The sequence below is a fragment of the Microcaecilia unicolor genome, chromosome 3 (genome assembly GCF_901765095.1).
Source record: "Microcaecilia unicolor chromosome 3, aMicUni1.1, whole genome shotgun sequence".
Taxonomy (NCBI): domain Eukaryota; kingdom Metazoa; phylum Chordata; class Amphibia; order Gymnophiona; family Siphonopidae; genus Microcaecilia; species Microcaecilia unicolor.
The window spans coordinates 320439093-320458902 of NC_044033.1; the positions used below are offsets into that span (position 1 = coordinate 320439093).

The window sequence follows — 19810 nt, forward strand, 5'->3', positions numbered from 1 at the left end:
TAAACAACTCTTTCAGATTCAAGCTAACCGTATTTTGCTATGTTGAAACAGAGGCTTCGTCTAAATAATATTCCAATTTTTCTTATTTATCTTGCCCACCGCTTCACCACCCCTAGCAAATCTTAATACAAAGATCTCAGATTCATCTTCTACTGTTTTGTTCAGTGACTCTTTTTCCATCAACAAAAATTCCCTCTCATTGTATTTAGCTCTGGTGTATGCTTTCTTTATAATGCTTGAGGGATATCCTCTTTTTGTTCTTCTGTCAGCTGAGTTTCTATTTCATGTATAGAATCAATTCGATTTTGTATGGTCACCACTTCTCCCTTGTCAGCTCTTTTAATAACTATCTGTTCATTATCTCTCAATCTCCTTTAGTCTCACTCATCTCAGTCTCACTCATCTTTAGATAAATTGTCCACAAACTGCTGTATCTGGCAAGTAGCTAGTAGTTCTCTTATCACCACTTCTTTGAAAATTCTCACAATAGGATCCAAAGGGATGGGTGGAATCCAAGAGGATTTGGAACATAGTCTTAAGCGATCATAATTCTCCTCCTTTTTATCAAAATAAATATGAAGATGAAATCGTCTGATGAATCTTTCCATGTCTATGTTGAACTGAAAGGCATCAAAACTCTTTGCTGGTACAAAAGACAAACCTTTTGATAAAAGGGAATGATCAGAAGACATAGGCGCCCCGTATAAGAGGCTTGGGGAGGCTAAGCCTCCCCAGCCCGCCACTGCCCCGCCCCCGCCCTCGTAGAAACAGGAAATACGTCAGAAGAGGGCGGAGCCATCATCCGACTTGCGAGGGAAGGCTGCTGGAAGCGCGATGAGCCTGCTGATGCCTTCAATGCTGCCCGCGACTCCAGCAAAAATATAATATTTAAAGGTACGGCGGGGGCGGGGCAGTGGCGGGCTGGGGAGGCTTATTTTCATTGTGGCTCTAAACTTTATCATCAGCGACTTCCATTGTTGTCTGATTGAACCTAACATGAGAGGTTAACATCGGTGAACTGAACTCATCAAAACTCTTTCCGCAGAAAACCTAAAACCAGTTTTCCAGGAATTAGCCATGCATTCAAATAATATAAAGATCACTTTTAATCACTTCAAAACTACAACCACTAACTAATGAAGACCACCTCTTAAATATACACGTGGTTGCCTAAACTGTGGTGATGGCTGAACATTCCTTTAGCTTTTTTCTTTAAAGAGGAAAAAGCCTCTGTCTGTCTGTGGTCAAAATTTAAAGGATTGCATGACTCACAGAACACATAGTAGATGACGGCAGAAAAAGATCTGCACAGTCCATCCAGTCTGCCCATCAAGACAAACATATGTGTATACCTTACCTTGATTTGTACCTGCCTTATTCAGGGCACAGACCGTACAAGTCTGCCCAGCAGTACTTCCCGCCTCCCAACCACCAGTCCCGCCTCCCATCACCGGCTCTGGCACAGACCGTATAAGTCTGCCCTCCACTATCCTCGCCTCCCAACCACCAACCTCTCTTCCCCCCACCTGCTCCGCCACCCAATTTCGGCTAAGCTTCTGAGGATCCATTCCTTCTGCACAGGATTCCTTTATGCATATCCCACGCATGTTTGTATTCCGTTACCGTTTTCATCTCCACCACCTCCCGTGGGAGGGCATTCCAAGCATCCACCACCCTCTCTGTGAAAAAATACTTCCTGACATCTTTCCTGAGGCTGCCCCCCTTCAACCTCATTTCATGTCTTCTCGTTCTTCATCGGATAAAAAAAACCTCCGTGTGTGTGTCTATATATTGTCTTTTGAATTTATTTTAATTTTCTCTTTTTAAATTTTAAAATTTTTAATATCTTAGCATATAGCACTTACCTTCTATTGGGCTCATTTTCGAAAGAGAAAGATGCCCATCTTTCGACATAAATCGGAAGATGGACATCTTTCTCTCAGAAACGTCCAAATCGGTATAATCGAAAGCTGATTTTGGACATCTCCAACTGCACTCCATCGCAGGGACAGCCAAAGTTCAAGGGGGCATGTCGGAGGCATAGGGAAGGCGGGACTTGGGCTTGCCTAACACTTGGATGTCCTTGACCCATAATGGAAAAAAAGAAGGACGTTCCTGACAAACACTCGGGTGTTTTCACCCGGACCTGTTTTTATTACTATTAAGGCACAAAAAGGTGCCCGAACTGACCAGATGACCACCGGACAGAATCGGGGATGACCTCCTATTACTCCCCCAGTTGTCACTAACCCCCTCCCACCCTCAAAAAAATCTTTAAAAATATGTCGTGCCAGCCTCAGATGTCATACTCAGGTCCGTGACAGCAGTATGCAGGTCCCTGGAGCAGTTTTAGTGGGTGAATGCACTTCAGACAGGCTGACCCAGCACCATCATCCCCCTACCTGTTACGTTTGTGGAGGAAACAGTGAGCCCTCCAAAACCCACCAGAAACCCACTGTACCCACATCTAGGTGCCCCCTTCACCCGTAAGGGCTATGGTAGTGGTGTACTGTTGGGGGTTGTGGGGTTTGGGGGGCTCAGCACACAAGTTAATGGAGCTATGTCCCTGGGAGCAATTTATGAAGTCCACTGCAGTGCCCCCTAGGGTGTCTGGTTGGTGTCCTGGCATGTCAGGGGGACCAGTGCACTACAAATGCTGGCTCCTCCCATGACCAAATGGCTTGCATTTGGTTGTTTCTGACATGGACATCTTTGGTTTCGAAAACCACTGAAAATCAGAAACGTCCGTGTCTAAGGGCGTCCATCTCTAAGGACAACCAAATTTAAGGATTTGGACGTCCCTGGCGGTATTTTCAAAATGAAAGATGGACGTCCATCTTGTTTCGAAAATACGGGTTTCCCCGCCTTTGGATCGGGACGTTTTGCAAGGACGTCCAAATTGCAACTAGGACGTCCCTTTTGAAAGTGCCCCTCCACATCTTCTATGTCCTCTGACGAGGTCCCATTTCGCCAGTCCAAAACTTTCAGGTTTTATCAAGGAAATGTGCTTAAGCCATTGTCTGAAATCAACCAATCAAAAGTCCACATTAAAAAAGGCAATAATCCTGAAAATTTCAGATAATGGCAGAAGCACACTTCCTTGATAAAGCCTGAAAGTTTTGGACTAGTGAAATGGGACCCCGATTCTCTATATGGCACCTGAAAAATTGGAGCTGAAAAAATTTCCACCTAGGCATATTTGATAGATCATGCCTATATCTAGTTGCAGTTCATAAAATATGCCTAGTGAGTTTGTAGAATATGCCTAGTGGCCATGACGGTGCCTAACTCTAGGCATATCCATTTATACCAAGTAAACCTTGGTATAAATACTGGTGCCTAAGTTAGGCACTGACAAGTTTTATTCTATAACCCTGTGCGTTGTTTTTCAGAATGTCCATGATCCACCCATTCCATGCCCATAGCCATACCCTCTTTTCAGCAGTGCATATTAGATTTTACGTGCACCACATTATAGAACATGCTTAGCAAGTGGTGCATGTAAATTAGTGCAGATAATTGCTCGTTAACATCCAGTTATTGAACCAACTAGGTTATGCACATTGTTATGAAATATACTTTGATTTCTGCATAGAAATATCAGAGTGATATATAGAATTGTTGGGGGGAGGGGGTAAATGTTCCCATTAACATGCAATACCTGTGCAAAATTAATGTGGAAGCACTTACTGCTTCCTATTTAGGAGGAGTGAGAGCTAATCCCAGTGTGCTACCTGGATAACATGGGAATCCCCACTCTCCAACTATGGCAAGCCTCCTCCTAAAAGTAGTTTTAAAAAATAGGTAACATGCAGGATACTGTGCATGAACAGCTAAAATGCTACAAAATAAATTAACATGTTCTGCAGTAGCCTGTTAGTATAACTAACTGAGCATTAAGGGCTTACCCCCTGATTCTGTAAAAGTCGCCAAAAATTGTGCACACAAATCTAGATGCATTCCAGCTTTGCATGCATTCTTTTATTAGTACTAATTAGATTTAACTGGGACCAATTTGTGTAAAGTTAGGTATAGGGTCTGCACTGAAAATTTATGAGTGTCCTAAAAAAGGGGGTGCAGAAATGGGAGGGTCATGGGCGTTTCAGGGCAGAACAGGGCATGGCTTTGAGTAACATGTAATTACAGAATAATGGTGCTTTGTGCACATTTGCATCACTTTTTTGTTAGTTCAATTTGTGTAAAGTTAAGTATAGGGTCTGCACTGAAAATTTATGCGTGTCCTAAAAAAGGGGGTGCAGAAATGGGAGGGTCATGGGCGTTTCAGGGCAGAACACGGCATGGCGTTGAGTAACGTGTAATTACAGAATAATGGTGCTTTGTGCACATTTGCATCACTTTTTTGTTAGTTCAAATAGCTGTGCCTAAATTTACATGTGACTTTCCGCTTAAGGATGAAGTATGTATTCTATAAACCACGACAAACTTTAGGCGCAGCTAATAGAATACCGCTTAAGTCGGGTTTTGGTGCTGATTTTTTAGGCGCCATTTATAAATTTACCCCTTAATGCCCTTTAGTAAAAGAGCCCCTTAATTTCCAATATCGTGACTGAGTCTTGGACAGTGCTGATTGGTGTAGAAATTAGACTGACTCTACCCAGTCTAACAGAGAATCTTTTCCTAAAATAGTTTACCTTAGAAAAGGTACATGGGCTGGATGACAAAGCTAAAAATTCCAATTCCTATATTTTCAAGAGGCAGCACAATGCTCATCCTTTACCCTACCTAGTATCTAAAGATAACATTTAACTGAAACTGGATGGAGGAAAACATTGGAATACAACAGTGACAATGATTAAAGAATCGTCAACACCATGGCCTTACACAAAACAGGGTACCACAATGTGGAGGAACAGATGCTGCATCCAGTTGCTTCCCAATAATGCTCTAGATGCATCTTCAGATTGCACGGATCATGTACCACAGCCTGTAATTCCTGTAATGAACTCACTCAACACTTTCTAAGTAAATCCAACTTTCACCCTTAATATACAATGTTGGGTGCCAATCACATGGTTTCAATGGGTTCAGCCCCAATGAACACCAGCTCAGGTTCCATAATGAAACTCAGAGATATGAATGTTTGTTCACAGAAAAGTAAAAGAACCAATATAATACTATGGGACTCATTGTTGAAACAGGAAAACATCCAAAAAGCGTCACAAAGCGGCATTTGGACATTTTTTTCCTCCAAAATGTCCAAATCGCTATTTTCAAAACTCATTTTAAGACATGTTTCTATGCAGTTCATCTAAATTGTATCCAAATCACAAGGGTTACACTTGTGGAGGAAAGTGTGAGCTCTTCAAAATCCACCAAAAACCTACTATACCCAAATATATGTGAAACTTGCAGGTATAAGGGCTATTGTAGTGATGTACAGTTGGGCACAATAGGTTTTTGGTGGGTTTTGGAGGACTCACCATATAATATAAGGGGCTAATGGTGAGATGTGTACCTAGGACCTTTTATGTGAAGTTCACTGCAGTGCCCTCTATGGTGCTCCTGTGCTCTACTGGGATGTCAGTGCGACCAGCCTACTAAGAATGCTGGCTCCTCCTACATCCAAATGGCTTATTTTGCGAGCTTTTTCACTTGGACTTTTATTTTTCAAAAATGGTCCAAAATGAGACTCACTGAGCACAAAACCAGGGCTGCTGAGAGGGAGGGACAGGGGGGACAAAAGTCCCCGGGCCTGGGCCTACGGAGGGGGCCCGCCGCCACCGCAGTCCGGCCCGCCTGCCGTCGCTCCCGGAACTAAGTTCAACTAACCTTAAACGCCTCCTTTCCTTTCACCATCTTCGCAGCAAGCAGCAGCAGGGCAGGCCACTCCTTCCTTCCGTGTCCCGCCCTCGCCTGATGTAACGTCCGCGAGGGCGGGACACGGAAGGAAGGAGAGGTCTGCCCTGCTGCTGCTTGCTGCGAAGATGTTGAAAGGAGGCGTTTAAGGTTAGTTCAGGGCCCGGCCCAATAGCGGGTGGAGGGGGGGCCAGCGACCTCGGGTGGGGGGTTCGGCGGCGGCGACGATGACCTCGGGTGGGGGGGGGGGGCCCGGGTGTTGCCTTGTCCCAGGCCCGGCTCTGGCTCTCGGCGGCCCTGCACAAAACATCTAGAAAATGGCCATTTCAAAACAAAAGATAGACATTGTTCAGGTTCTTAAATGCCCATGTTTGCTACTGTTGGATTTAGACATCATATTGAAAATGCCCCTCCATGACAGCCATCAATGGACTAATTTAACTAGTGTTATGGAATTCTCAAAAATTAGGAAATGTCATAATAGAATTAACTTCTAAGTGGATGTTCTGCTATACAGAGGAACACTATTAGTTGTGAAGCTTAGTGGAGATTGGATGGCAACACCAGTAATTGGGAAGTAAAGCTAGTGCTGAGCAGACTTCTACAGTCTGTGCTCTTAAAATGGCAAGGACAAATCAAGGTCAGGTATACACATAAAGTAGCTCATACAATGAGTTTATCTTGTTGGGCAGACTGGATGGACAGAACAGGTCTTTATCTGCCGTCATCTACTACGTTACTATCAGGCTTATTTTCGAAAGTGATTGCCAGCCATTTCCCGACATAAATCGGGAGATGGCCGACGATCTCTCAAAAGCGGCCAAATCGGTATAATCGAAAGCGGCTTTTTAGACAGCATCGCCACCTTCCCGTCGCCTCGCCGGCGAAAGTTCAAGGGTGCGTGTCAGCGGTGTAGCGAAGGCAGGACATGGGCGGGCATGGGCGTGGCTACCAGATGGCCGGCTTTCGCGGATAATGGAAACAAAAAAAGCAGCGTTAAGCAGTATTTCGCCGGGTTTATTTGGTCCTTTTATTTTTACGACCAAGCCTCAAAAAAGGTGCCCCAACTCACCAGATGACCACCGGAAGGAATGGGGTTGACCTCCCCGTACTCCCCCAGTGGTCACCACCCCCCTCCCACACTATAAAACACAATTATAAACATATTTTTCCAGCCTGTATGCCAGCCTCAAATGCCGTACCCACCTCCATGACAGCAGAATGCGTTCTATCCTCTGACAGCCTTTCCCTGGTTGTGATGTGGCTCTCGGGTGAATGAGACACCTTTTTTGTTAGGTGCACTGCAGAGTCACATCAGCAATGCATTGTGGTGAGTGTAAGGTAGTGGGCTCTACTCCCATGGTGCTTTTCCCCCTGCTAACTGGGTCAGAGTGTGGCCATTTTTGTAAGCCCGTTTTAGATCCCTTTCATGTGTTACCCACGTTAGAGAACGTGGTTATTACCTTGAATGTTGCTGAAAGAGGGCATTGCACACCAATCTGCCAGCTCTGACCTACTGCTAATCTCAGTACCAGGGAGACTCTTTGCCAGTGGGGCACAACCTCTGATCTGCAGTTAACTGTGAGTAAACGTTCTTATTCAAATAAAGGACTTTTTCAAAGAGATTAGTCTTCAGGTGTCAACTGGTGTACCAAGGTTATACAGCAGCAACAAATCCTAGAGGCTGGGTACCGCAGTGCACTTAAGGCAGGCGGACCCAGGCCCATCCCCCCCCACCTGTAACACTTGTGCTGGTAAATGGGAGCCATCCAAAACCCACTGTACCCACATGTAGTTGCCCCCTTCACCCCTAAGAGCTACGGTAGTGTTGTACATTTTTGGGTAGTGGGTTTTGGGGGGGTTGGGGGCTCAGCACCCAAAGTAAGGGAGCTATGCATGTGGGAGCTTTTTCTGAAGTCCACCGCACTGACCCCTAGGGTGCCCAGTTGGTATCCTGGCATGTCAGGGGGACCAGTGCACTACAAATGCTGGCTCCTCCCATGACCAAATGCCTTGGATTTCGCCGGGTTGGGGATGGCTGGCATTTTTTTCCATTATCGCTGAAAAACAAAAACGGCGATCTCAAAACCCGGCGAACTCTGGCATTTGGCCGGGCTAAACCGTATTATCGAAAAAAAAGATGGCCGGCCATTTTTTTCGATAGTACAGTTCTGGCCAACTGTTGCGCTGCTGCCAAAATAGATCGCCGGTGATCTATTTCGTGAGCGACGTTCGATTATGCTCCTCTATGTAATGAAGATGGTAGGAAAAGTGGAGATTTCTAGGAGAAACATGCAGAGCCAGTTTATAGCTGAAAATATTGGATTTACTACTACTACTACTTATCACTTCTATAGCGCTACAAGGCATACACAGCGCTGTACACCATACATGAAAAGACAGTCCCTGCTCAAAGAGCTCACAATCTAAATAGGACAGGCAAACAGACAGAACAACTAAGAGGTAAGGGAATTAAAGAGGTGGGGATAAAAGGGTACAGGGCAAGTGACTAGTGGTTAGGAGTCAAAAGCAGCATTAAAGAGGTGGGCTTTTAGCCTGGATTTGAAAACGGCCAAAGACAATTTAACAGTAAAAGTTCCTGTTTTTATTTAACCTCCAGTATATCCCGTGAGTGAATAGCTGATTTACATGGCAGGTGTATGAAAACAATCCAAACAGAAGACAAATTTTCACTTTCATGACAATAGCTATTTGTTAAATTCCAACATTCAGCTCCTATTCTCCTTTGGTGAAGGGGGGGGGGGGGGGGGGGGGAATTGAATTTATACTGTCCGATATTCAGCCCATGGGAGGCAAGCCACAACTGATGCTGAGCCCAGATATTCAATGCCAGGCCATTTCCGGTGACCGGCATTAAACATCCAGGTTATTTTTGGCCAGCTTAAACTTAGCCAGCTGAGTTAATATGCAGCACTGGCTGGTTAAGTTTATAGTGGCCAAAGATAGGACTGCTATTTAGGCAGTCCGATTTGGCCAGTAAACTTAGCCAGTGAAGCACTGTATTTGTGGCTATCCGCTTATATCATGCAGTATAGCCAGTTAGCCGCTATGCACTAAGTGCTAATATTCAGCAGAGAGAACTGGCTATCTCGCTCTGAATATTAGCACGTGGAGGGGCATAATCGCCGCAACAGCTGGCCGGAACCGTATTATTGAAAAAAATGGCTGGCCATCCCGAACCCGGCGAAATTCAAGGCATTTGGTCGTGGGAGGAGCCAGCATTTGTAGTGCACTGGTCCCCCTGACATGCCAGGACACCAACTGGGCACCCTAGGGGTCAATGCGGACTGAATATCAGCCGGCATGTGACCCTGCTGGTCTGCCTGGTTGCCTCTGCCTGCACTGCTCTTATGGATATCTCCCAACTGCTTTCTATACATTCTTTACCATCTTCGGTGCTGTAGCTGTGGTCATAACTTTTCTTAGGCCTTATCTTCACGTGCTATGCTAGGAATAATCCCCTGAGTTAATTTCTGCTAGCACATACATTTCTTTACTTGAAAACTTTTAATAAACCCCTTTGCACTTACTCTGTCTGAGAGATAATTGCTGAGGTCTTAATTCAAACATTGAAAAGGTGACAAAGTCCATGGTGGCATGTTTGAAATAACAATTACTGCTGCATGCTACAGCAGAAGTTCCATATCCCCCATGACAAATCCATTCAGAAGTAGTATATTTTTACAACCTGCCTATCATTCTGTCTAAAGGTAGCAGAGAAGCTGGACAGTAAAAACAAAACAAACTTACTACTTTTAATAGACTACCTGACCCTTGTACAAATCATCCTATAGATAAAAGGCTGCTCAGCTTTAAACACAGTTATATTAAATCCCTCAAATGCATGATTATTAGATTTTACAAGATCCAAGAAACAATAAGGCATAGAAAACTGGATCTTTCTGACTTTTGCTGTCATGATCTTTCATGGTGCAACAGCATCTCGTCTTCAGATTCCTCTGCACATAGATGAATTAACAGAATGGCAGTTTGGCAAAGATGATTAGAGAGATGTTACAGAAATAACAAGGCTATATATAGCATAGCTACAAGGCATTATACATTAGTTTAAAATCAATCAGAATTGTAAGTTTATTACTCAAAGAAATTTAGTGAAAGGAGGGGTGTAATGTATGGCTCAAACTTGTTTTCTAGTTTAAAGTATTTGCAAGGGGCTAAGGCAGGCCACAAACCTTCATACTGCCTTAGTAACCAAACACTGACGTGAAAATCCACCTGGGAAATGACTGGATGCTAAATGAGAGATTGAATATAATAATAATCCACAGCTAATTAATCTTATCCTTTGCTAATTGCATATACTAACTATGCTTGAGAAGGACTCCCTAGTGTGCCTGTTTAATCACAACCTTAACTGCTTAAGGGCAAAGAAATCAACTTGCTTAAAATGTTTAAAGGCACAGATGCTACATTCTTAGGTGATCTCTTTTCCATTCCATGTTCTTATTTATTCTATTAAATGGTTGAGTCCTTTTACTAAGCCGCAGTAAAAAGGGCCCTGCCATAGTGGCAGGGGCCATTTCTTTCTGCCCACCACTGCCATTTTTACAGCAGTGGATAAAAAGCCCTCCAAAAATGGCCATGTGATAACTCTTATTGCATTGGCTTGCAGTGGGGATCCCTTACTGCCACCCATTGAAGAGGCAGTAAGTGCTCCCACGATAACCTGGCATGAACCAGGCAGTGCATGGCAATGCCCAATTGCCAACGGGTTAGCGCCGTGCTACACAAAAAAAAATTTTCCGGAGAACACTAGAAATGGCACATACAAAACCCAGAACTACTGCCGGCAGCTGCATTGCCCTGGCGGTAATTCAGTTTTAGCATGCGCTAAACCCGCATTGGGCTTACCACCACTTTGTAAAAGGGTCCCGTGGTGAATAATATAGAATGGTAGGATGCTGAGTACCAGTAATTTAAAGTTGGTGCATAACTGACAACCGGTGCACTGCTCACCATATTGATTATTGGACTACATGGTTTGCCATGTACGTAGTACTTGGCTCTCAAAGTTTGAAAAATAGAGTGTATGCAACCTCCCATATTAGTTTAAATTGACAAAACAGTGATAGCTAGGCAGAAAGAAAAACCTACAAAACCAAGGATTTTGGAGAAAGGCAGAATTATAAGGTTATTTATGTTTGTCATAAATTCTGGGCGAGATGGACTCTAAATAAATGCGTAAGCAAGGATACGCAAAATAATTCATGCAATCTCCATCCCTGCAGATTTCAGTCAAATCTGTGGATTTGCGCAAGACCCATAAGAAAAATTTGTCAGATTTTAACCATCGCTCAGGCACCATCCCAGGGTCCTCTGGGATTTCCATTGATTTGCAGGAGGTTTTGCCACTTCCCTAAGAAAGTTTGAAAATTAATGTTCCAGAGATTCAATAAGTTTGTTCGTGCACCTCTCTTAAATCTGGAGAAGTAATCTATGTGTTTTAGGTTTGCTGTTTCCTTAAGAAATGTTTTCACTCTCTTGTTTTTTTTTTTTTGATCAACACAGAACTCCCTGATCAAAATAAATAGTATATGGGCCCAGCTGGGACAGGAAGGGGAAAAAGTTAAGTTCAAACAAATTTCTATCAAAAGTAACTAACGAAGCTTAAACTATTAATGAACTTCAGAATATGTTCCCAGTGCAGGTGTGCAATTAATTCTCCCAATAGAATATACTTTATGATTGCTGAGTTATAATTAATCCCACAGAAAATTGAACTTTTTGAACTGAAATTGTCATTATAATTTTCTTTCAGGCCTCTCAGTGCACTGAGTTATTGTAGGCCATGTTCAAAACCTTATAGTCCATGTCAGAAGGGACCAGCTGAGCTCCTTCTGATTAAACTTTCCACCTCATTGAAGTCACATTGAAGAGTCTGAGCCAATCCTTATTTTGCCTTGTTGCATTGGTGAAGATTTTATTTATCATAATCATATTTATTGCTATGGACACATACAATTGGCAGTATCTGCCCCTTGGAGTTTACAATCTGATAACAACCTAACAAACATTGATGGAATCACTACCCCAACTCAAGAATTTGCTCCAACAGCAGAACAGCTAGCTCTCTATTTCAGAGAGAAAATCACCAAAATCAGAGCACAATTCAGCAATAATATCAACAAAGAATATATAATAACCAAACATTCCGACATGGCAATACCCACAGATATGACATGGGATAACTTCCACGCCAGATTTTACAGCAGTCTCTTGCACGGAGAATTGCTAAATGGTAATAAGGTTGATTCTTCAAAAATAACGTGGTAGTCTTTAGAAAGACTATTTAAAATGTCCGTCAGAAGCGCTGCACGCACTCTTAATAATGCTGATTATTAAGAGTGCGCGCAGCGCTTCTGACGGACATTTTAAATAGTCTTTCTAAAGACTACCACGTTATTTTTGAAGAATCAACCTTATTACCATTTAGCAATTCTCCGTGCAAGAGACTGCTGTAAAATCTTCAGAGGATTTCCATCGTCATTGCTCTGCAGCACGCTGCACAGCAGACTCCTGATGCAGGCCTGACGGCCGAAACACGACGTGTCGAGTCTTCAAACCTTTAATGAGTCTTCAAACCTTTAATAAAGTTTTTTATTTAAGAACATCTTCCAGTTTCTGGTATCCTTGGTCGTACTCCCACTTTTTACACATTATTGTTTTTACCGTGGGGTGCTTGAGTTTTCCGCTTGCTGGTGGATCTTCTCTCACATAACTTCCACGCCATCAAATGGTCAGAATTAGATCCACTAATAGGGTAATTCTCTAAATCCCACTCCCAACTAGACATATGCCCAAGAAACCTCATGAGCTGCGCCTCTCCAAAGTTCAAATCCATAATCCACAACTGGTTAACTGACTCCATGTCCAGAGGTTCCTTTCCACCATCAATGGGAAATATTATCCTTACTCCCATACCAAAAAACCAACAAGAATCAAGGGCCAATGTGAACAACCTGTAGCATCCATACCATTTGAGAAAAAGCTAATGGAAGAAATAGTCACCATACAACTAACTGAATACCCATTTACTTTGAATGGATCGTGTTGGCATTACCGCAATAGCAGCATCTAGAGCAGCTTTGTAAAAAGGGTAGGGGGGGGGGGGGCTGTAGGGAATAAAAAGTCTTCAGCTGTTTTCTAAACTGTTATAATTCATGACAAAGGTAATGAATTCCATAAAAACACAGCCTGAAAGGACAACATTGCACTGAACTGTCTTTTAGACTTCAGATGACATAGAGGGGCATTTTCAGAAAAAACATCTAAGTTGGAATTTGGATGTCTTTGTAAAATGTCCAAATCCAGAGGCGGGGAGAAAGTCATTTTCAAAAAAAGATGGATGTCCATCTTTGTGATCAAAAATACCATGGACGTTCTTGGATTTGGATGTCTTTGATTTTCGGCTATTTTCGAAACCAAAAACGTCCAAGTCTAAAACGTCCAAATTCAAGCCATTTAGATGTGGGAGGAGCCAGCATTTTTAGTACACTGGTCCTCCTGACATACCAGGACAGCAATCGGGCACCCTAGGGGGCACTGCAGTGGACTTTATAAAAAGCTCCCAGGTACACATCTCACCAATGCTCTCTTACCTTGTGTGCTGAGCCCCCCCCAAACCCCCCACTACCCCCAACTATACACCACTACCATAGCCCTTATGGGTAAATAGGGACACCTATATGTGGGCACAGAGGGCTTCTGGTGGGTTTAGGAGGGCTCACAGTTTCCTCCACAAATGTAACAGGTAGGGGAGTATGGGCTTGGGTCCACCTGTCTGAAGTGCACTGCATCTACTACTAAACTACTCCAGGGACCTGCATGTGCTGTCATGGACCTGAGTATGACATCTGAGGATGTCATAGAGGCTGGCAAGTAATATTTTTAATCATGTTTTTTGAGGGTGGGAGGGGATTAGTGACCACTGGGGGAGTAACAGGAGGTCACCCCCGATTCCCTCCAGTGGTCATCTGGTCATTTCAGGTACCTTTTTGTGCCATATTCATAATAAAAAAGGTCTGGGTGAAAATGTCCAAACTTTATTCCTTAACGTCTTTGCATTTTTCCATTATGGCTCAAAGACGTCCAAGTCTTAGAAACGCCAAAGTCCTGCCTTGACCAGGCCTCTGATGCGCCCCCTTGAGATTTGGACATCCTTGTGACGGACTTCCGATAAAGACGTCCAAAATCGGGTTTCAATTATGCCAATTTGAGCGTCTCTGAGAGATGGATGTCCAAATGACGATTTATGTCACTTTTTGGACATCCACCTCTTTCGAAAATGAGCCTGTAAGTGATGGAAAAATTAAAAGTAATTGGCTCATAAGATCTAAAACTCCATTGCCAGTTAAACATTGAAAATAGGGCTGCAGGTATTCTGGTAAATCACCATACAATGTCTTATGAGTTAAAACACGAATCTTAAAATATATTCTGGCATCAATAGGAAGCCAGTGCAACGCTAAAAACAATGGTGTTAGCACATCATACTTAAATACAGAGAAAATCAGCCTGACAGATACATTCTATACTAACTGTAACCTATGCTTTAAAATTTTTGAACAACCAATCCTGCTTATTTTCGAAAGGAGAAAAACGCCCATGTTCGGGAGATGGGCGTCCGTTTCCCGTGGGCGGCCAAATCGGTATAATCGAAAGCCGATTGTGGGCGTCTTCAACTGCACTCCGTCGCGGGAACAAATAAAGTTGATGGGGGCGTGCCGGAGGTGTGGTGAAGGCGGGACAGGGGAGTAGTTATCGGCCGAGCAGAGATGGGAGCGCTCGGCCGATAATGGAATAAAGAAAGGCGTTTTTATCGAGAATTTAGGACACTTTTTTTGGACCCTTTTTTCTCACGAACAGGTCCCAAAAAAGTGCCCTAAATGACCAGATGACCACCGGAGGGAATCGGGAATCACCTCCCCTGACTCCCCCAGTGGTCACTAACCCCCTCCCACCAAAAAAACACCACTTGCAAAAACCTTATTTCCCAGCCTCTATGCCACCCTCAAATTCCGTGCCCACCTCCATGACAGCAGAATGTGTTCGATCCTCTCACAGCCTTTCCCTGGGTCAGATGTGGCTCTCGGGTGCACTGCAGGGTCACATCAATGTTGCATTGTGGTGGGTGTAGGGTATTGGGCTCCGTGATTTCACTAGCTTGTGTTACAGTCTCACAATGTTGGTAGTTGGTAGGCTCTTCTCCCATGGTGCTTTCCCCCCTGCCTACTGGGTCAGAGTGTGCCCTGTTTTGTTTCCGGTAGTCCACGAGGTAGTGGCCATTTTTATAAGCCAATGTGGCTGAAAGAGGGCATTGTACAGCATTCTGCCAGCTCTGACCTACTGCTAATCTCAGTACCAGGGAGACTCGTTGCCAGTGGGGCACAACCTCTGATCTGCAATTAACTGTGAGTAAACGTGCTTATTCCAATAAAGGATGTTTTCGGAGAGATTAGTCTTCAGGTGTAAACTGGTGTGCCAAGTAACAAGTCCTAGAGGACTGCGTATATGCAGGTCCCTGGAGCACTTTTAGTGGGTACCGCAGAGCACTTCAGGCAGTTGGGCCCAGGGCCATCCCCCCCTACCTGTAACACTTGTGCTGGTAAATGGGAGGCCTCCAAAACCCACTGTACCCACATGTAGGTGCCCCCTTCACCCCTAAGAGCTATGGTAGTGTTGTACATTTGTGGGTAGTGAGTTTTGGGGGAGGGGGGTTGGGAGCTCAGCACCTGTGGTAAGGGAGCTATGCATGTGGGAGCTTTTTCTGAAGTCCACCGCACTGACCTAGGGTGCCCAGTTGGTGTCCTGGCATATCAGGGGGGCCAGTGTACTACGAATCCTGGCCCCTCCCATGACCAAATGGGTCGGATTAGGACGTTTTTGAGCTGGGCATTTTTAGTTTCCATTATCGCTAAAAAAACCAAACGCCCAGCTCAAAAACGTTCATTTTTTCGAAAATACGGTTCGACCCGCCCCTTCACGGACCCGTTCTCGGAGATAAACGCCCATGGAGATAGGCGTTTCCGTTCGATTATGCCCCTCCACGTATATCATTTGATGATCACATATATTAGTGGTATAAAACAATGCATAGACACAAAATTTTTTTAAACAACCTAGAATATATATTAATATATTGTTTTAAGAACATCTAAAGATGTGTATATTAATAAAAAAATGAGATGATGCAAATTTACCTTTTCACCATACAAAAAAATCTTGTTTCTAAAAGAAAATGGATAAAACAATCTTCATAGAGTGTCAGATATCTTTATCAAAGCAAACCATTTAAACTGATCTTTGAATCAATTATGTTTGTAAAAATAAATGATAATACAACTATTAACTCGTAGAATTAAAAGTTGTAGTCTTTTAAAAAAATAATCAAATCATAACTCACTCGCAAGTACTTGTATTGACAAACTTGGGTCGAGGCTTCTGCTCGGTATATTCTTCGGGATTCTACATTTGAAAAACGTTTTGATCTATTATTTTATGTCCAAAAGACCTACAGTCAAAGTGTTTTACTGATATTTCTAATGAGTGAAAATTGTTATATCAAGCCAGAGAGCTCGTGAGACTGAACGGACCTGTCACAAAGTTTGTGTATTAGAAACAATTATGTGCCTAATTTTGTTTGTGAAAAAGAGGTATTTCAAAGCATTCATGTAGTCTCTTATTCTGAAGACTAAACTATTCTGAGTTTGTCTATATAGGAGTGGGCGTCAGACTCTTCATATATTATGCTATTTGGCTCAATGTTTAATGTGTTAAGGACATATCTATATGAAAATGAACATCATATTCATCAAAACGCAAATTGTTTTAGCTCAATTCTTACCTTGTAAATAGGTATCCCGCTCTAAGTACAGTTTGAGCCAAAATAGCATAATATATGAAGAGTCTGAAGCCCACTCCTATATAGACAAATATAGTAACATAGGGGTCCATTTACAAAGCTACAGCAAAAAAAAAAAAAAAAAAGATTTAACATGCCCTTCTGTGAGTGTTTCCTGGATGCCTTTATGTGAGTGTTTCCTGGATGCTAAGGCCACTTTTTCTGTGGCCGAAAATGGCTGATTTTCCATTTTCCTAGTTAATGGCCATGCGCTAATGTTTATTTATTTATTTATTTACTTGTAGCATTTGTATCCCACATTTTCCCACCTATTTGCAGGCTCAATGTGGCTTACATTTGCCGTAATGGTGATTGCCATTCCGGACTACAAATATGCACATGTTGCCATCAGCTTTCAGTCTTTAACAAAAATTAGCGCATGTGCACTTACCATCATTTATCTTGTAGGCGGTAACAGCTCGTGTGTTAATTCTGCGCTAATCAGTTAGTGCAGTGTAATGTAGATGTGCTTACTCATTAGCAAATAAATGCCCACTCTCTGCCCATTGACACCCCCCCCCCTAGTCATAAATGAAACAATATTTTGCAGCGTGTGAGCAGTGCACGTCCATTTGAAACTTAGTATGGGATGCCTGAACACTACCCATGGTAAGCCCTTCTAAGCTGTGGTAAGCACACACTAGTACTTCCTGCAGCATAGTAAAACTACTACTACTACTATTTAGCATTTCTATAGCGCTACAAGGCATACGCAGCGCTGCACAAACATAGAAAAAAGACAGTCCCTGCTCAAAGAGCTTACAATCTAATAGAAGGACCCCATAGTTATTATGTTATCACACCTGTGGTAATTACATAGTAACTATCCCCTCGAAATTCAGTCAGTGGCAGGCAGCGCTTCTGCTGTCCACCGCTGGCATTAAACCCGGCAACCAGCGTTGACTATCTGGTTTCATTTTTGACCACGGCAACTTAACTGATTAAGCCAATATTCAGGATTAACTAGTTAAGTGCTTAGCTTTTAAAGATAGTGTAAACCCCCTGGTGGCAGAGCAAGGTATTACAATGATGATACCAAATATGTCACAGTGTTTCCCCAAAATGACTCAACACCAACCAGGGAGGTTAACAATAAAAAGAAAATATTTTTTTATTATTTCACTTATATTTAAATGTTAATGAAATTTTACCAACTTGCAAATTTAACATATGTATTTCAATTACAGGTTTGCAACACAAATCAGTTTAGTCTCTAGAAACATTGGGAGCATTTTCAGATAAGTATAAATATTAGGTACTTAAATCATTTAAGCATATTCAATTGTACAAAACACTAGATTCTTTAAAGTTTCTTTTCTCCTGTCTTTCAGATTTCTGGAGACCTTCAAGGATCTCAACATGTAAGTTTTCCTGTACTCTTTTTTTTCTTTTAGTTATCTCTCACTTATTATTCAGGTTTCCTTTACTATTTTCTCATGTGCTTTTTTTTAATAATTTCAGTCACTTAGCTGTTCTCTTTGTTTTCTCTCTGGCTCTCTTGAATGGTGGGCGCCTTTTCTTTCAGGTGATGATCTCCAGCATCAACTTTCTTCCAGTCTTTTTCTAATAACATGTTCTTCTCACCAATCCAGCTCCCTCCCAACTGCCAGCCTGAGCTGTTTGTCACTCTCCTGAGAATTCCATCAGCATGCAGAACACTCAGCACATGCACACAGACTACTCATTTTCACTGCACTGCTGCTCACTGTTTCTACACCAGATCTAGAAGGAGCCATGTAATCTTTTAAAATGTAACCCAGAGAGGACTCAAGTCCAAGTTGAGCCTCCTGTGACCATATATACAAATACATTAGATACAGAAATTCACAACTGAGGCAAATGGAAACACTGTTCTTATGAATAAAAGATTTGTAAAGAGCAATATTTACTAAGAAGTTTATACACAGAGCAAGAGAGGAGTCAAGGGCATTTGGGGATACAAGGAAGGTCCAGTTTGAGGGGGGGGGGGGGGGGAATTATTTAAAAACATACAAAATTTAATGCAGCATCAGCTTGAGGGGATGAGGAGTAAACCTTCCTAATTATTTCTGTGTGTAAAATGCTGTTTTATATATAAAAAAGGATTCATATAATTACTCCAACTGTAATTCATAGGTAAACATTTTAACAGGGCCCTTTTCACATCTTCATTTCTCAAGCTGTAAATAAAGGGATTTAACATTGGGATTAGAGCTGTGTACAGTAGGGAGAAAACCTTGTCTTGACCTGGTGAATGTATTGAGGTTGGTCTTAAGTAGACAAAAATTAGAATCCCATAGAAAAGAGTAACAGTTGTGAGGTGAGAGGAACAGGTGGAAAAGGCTTTGTGTCTCCCCTTTGCAGAATTAAATTTTAGTATGTTGGAGATGATATAAAGGTAGGATGTCAGAGTTAATCCAAATGGGATAAATGATACAAAAACTCCTTGACTAAATAATATAATTTCAATGTTGCTAATATCGCTGCAGGAGAGCTTCATCAGTACTGTCAATTCACAGAAAAAATGGTCAATTTCATTGCCCCTACAGAAAGATAACTGAGATGTTAAAAATGTATGGGATATCACATTCATAAAACCAAGTATCCAAGAAGTAGATGTCAGGAGGATACAGGCTCTCCTGTTCATGATAAGCAAATAACGTAAAGGGTTACAGATTGCAACATATCGATCATAGGCCATGGCAGCTAGAAGAAAGATTTCTATACCAGTGAAAGAAAGAAAGAAGTAGAGCTGTGCCATACACAAACAGAAAGAAATCTGTGTGTCCCCTGTCATAAGGCTGAGGTGTTACCAATATCTAGAAAGCACAGGTTACCGAGAAAGAAGTACATGGGTTTTTGCAGATGAGAGTCAGCACACACTAACATTAAAAACATAAAGTTTCCCAGCACAGAGATCAGGAAGATCAGGAAAATGGTGACAGAAATGAGGAGCTGCAAGTGAGGATATTCAAAGAATCCCAGGAGGAAAAATTCTGAAACTGAAGACTTGTTCTCCTTTCCCATCGATTCACCATTCTTATTCTGTTGGGATTTAAGGAAACATATTTG

General features: G+C 42.5%; 1 protein-coding gene across 1 annotated transcript; it reads right to left on the minus strand.

Annotated features, from left to right (window-relative positions):
* Positions 1-395: 395 nt before the first annotated feature.
* Positions 396-19535, minus strand: LOC115464673 (olfactory receptor 1020-like). Its single transcript, XM_030195035.1, has 2 exons — positions 18857-19535; positions 396-643 (listed from the first exon to the last, which is right to left on the minus strand). Exons 1-2 carry the CDS (start codon positions 19533-19535, stop codon positions 396-398), a joined length of 927 nt encoding a protein of 308 aa, XP_030050895.1.
* Positions 19536-19810: the final 275 nt, after the last annotated feature.

Excerpts from the sequence above, each read along its gene's own strand:
- LOC115464673 (XM_030195035.1), bottom strand. The coding sequence starts at position 19,535 with ATGACAGGGGACACACAGATTTCTTTCTGTTTGTGTATGGCACAGCTC. Across the intron at positions 644-18,856 it reads ACCTATGAATTACAGTTGGA|CAAAGAGTTTTGATGCCTTT; the intron begins GTAATTATATGA and ends CTTTTGTACCAG.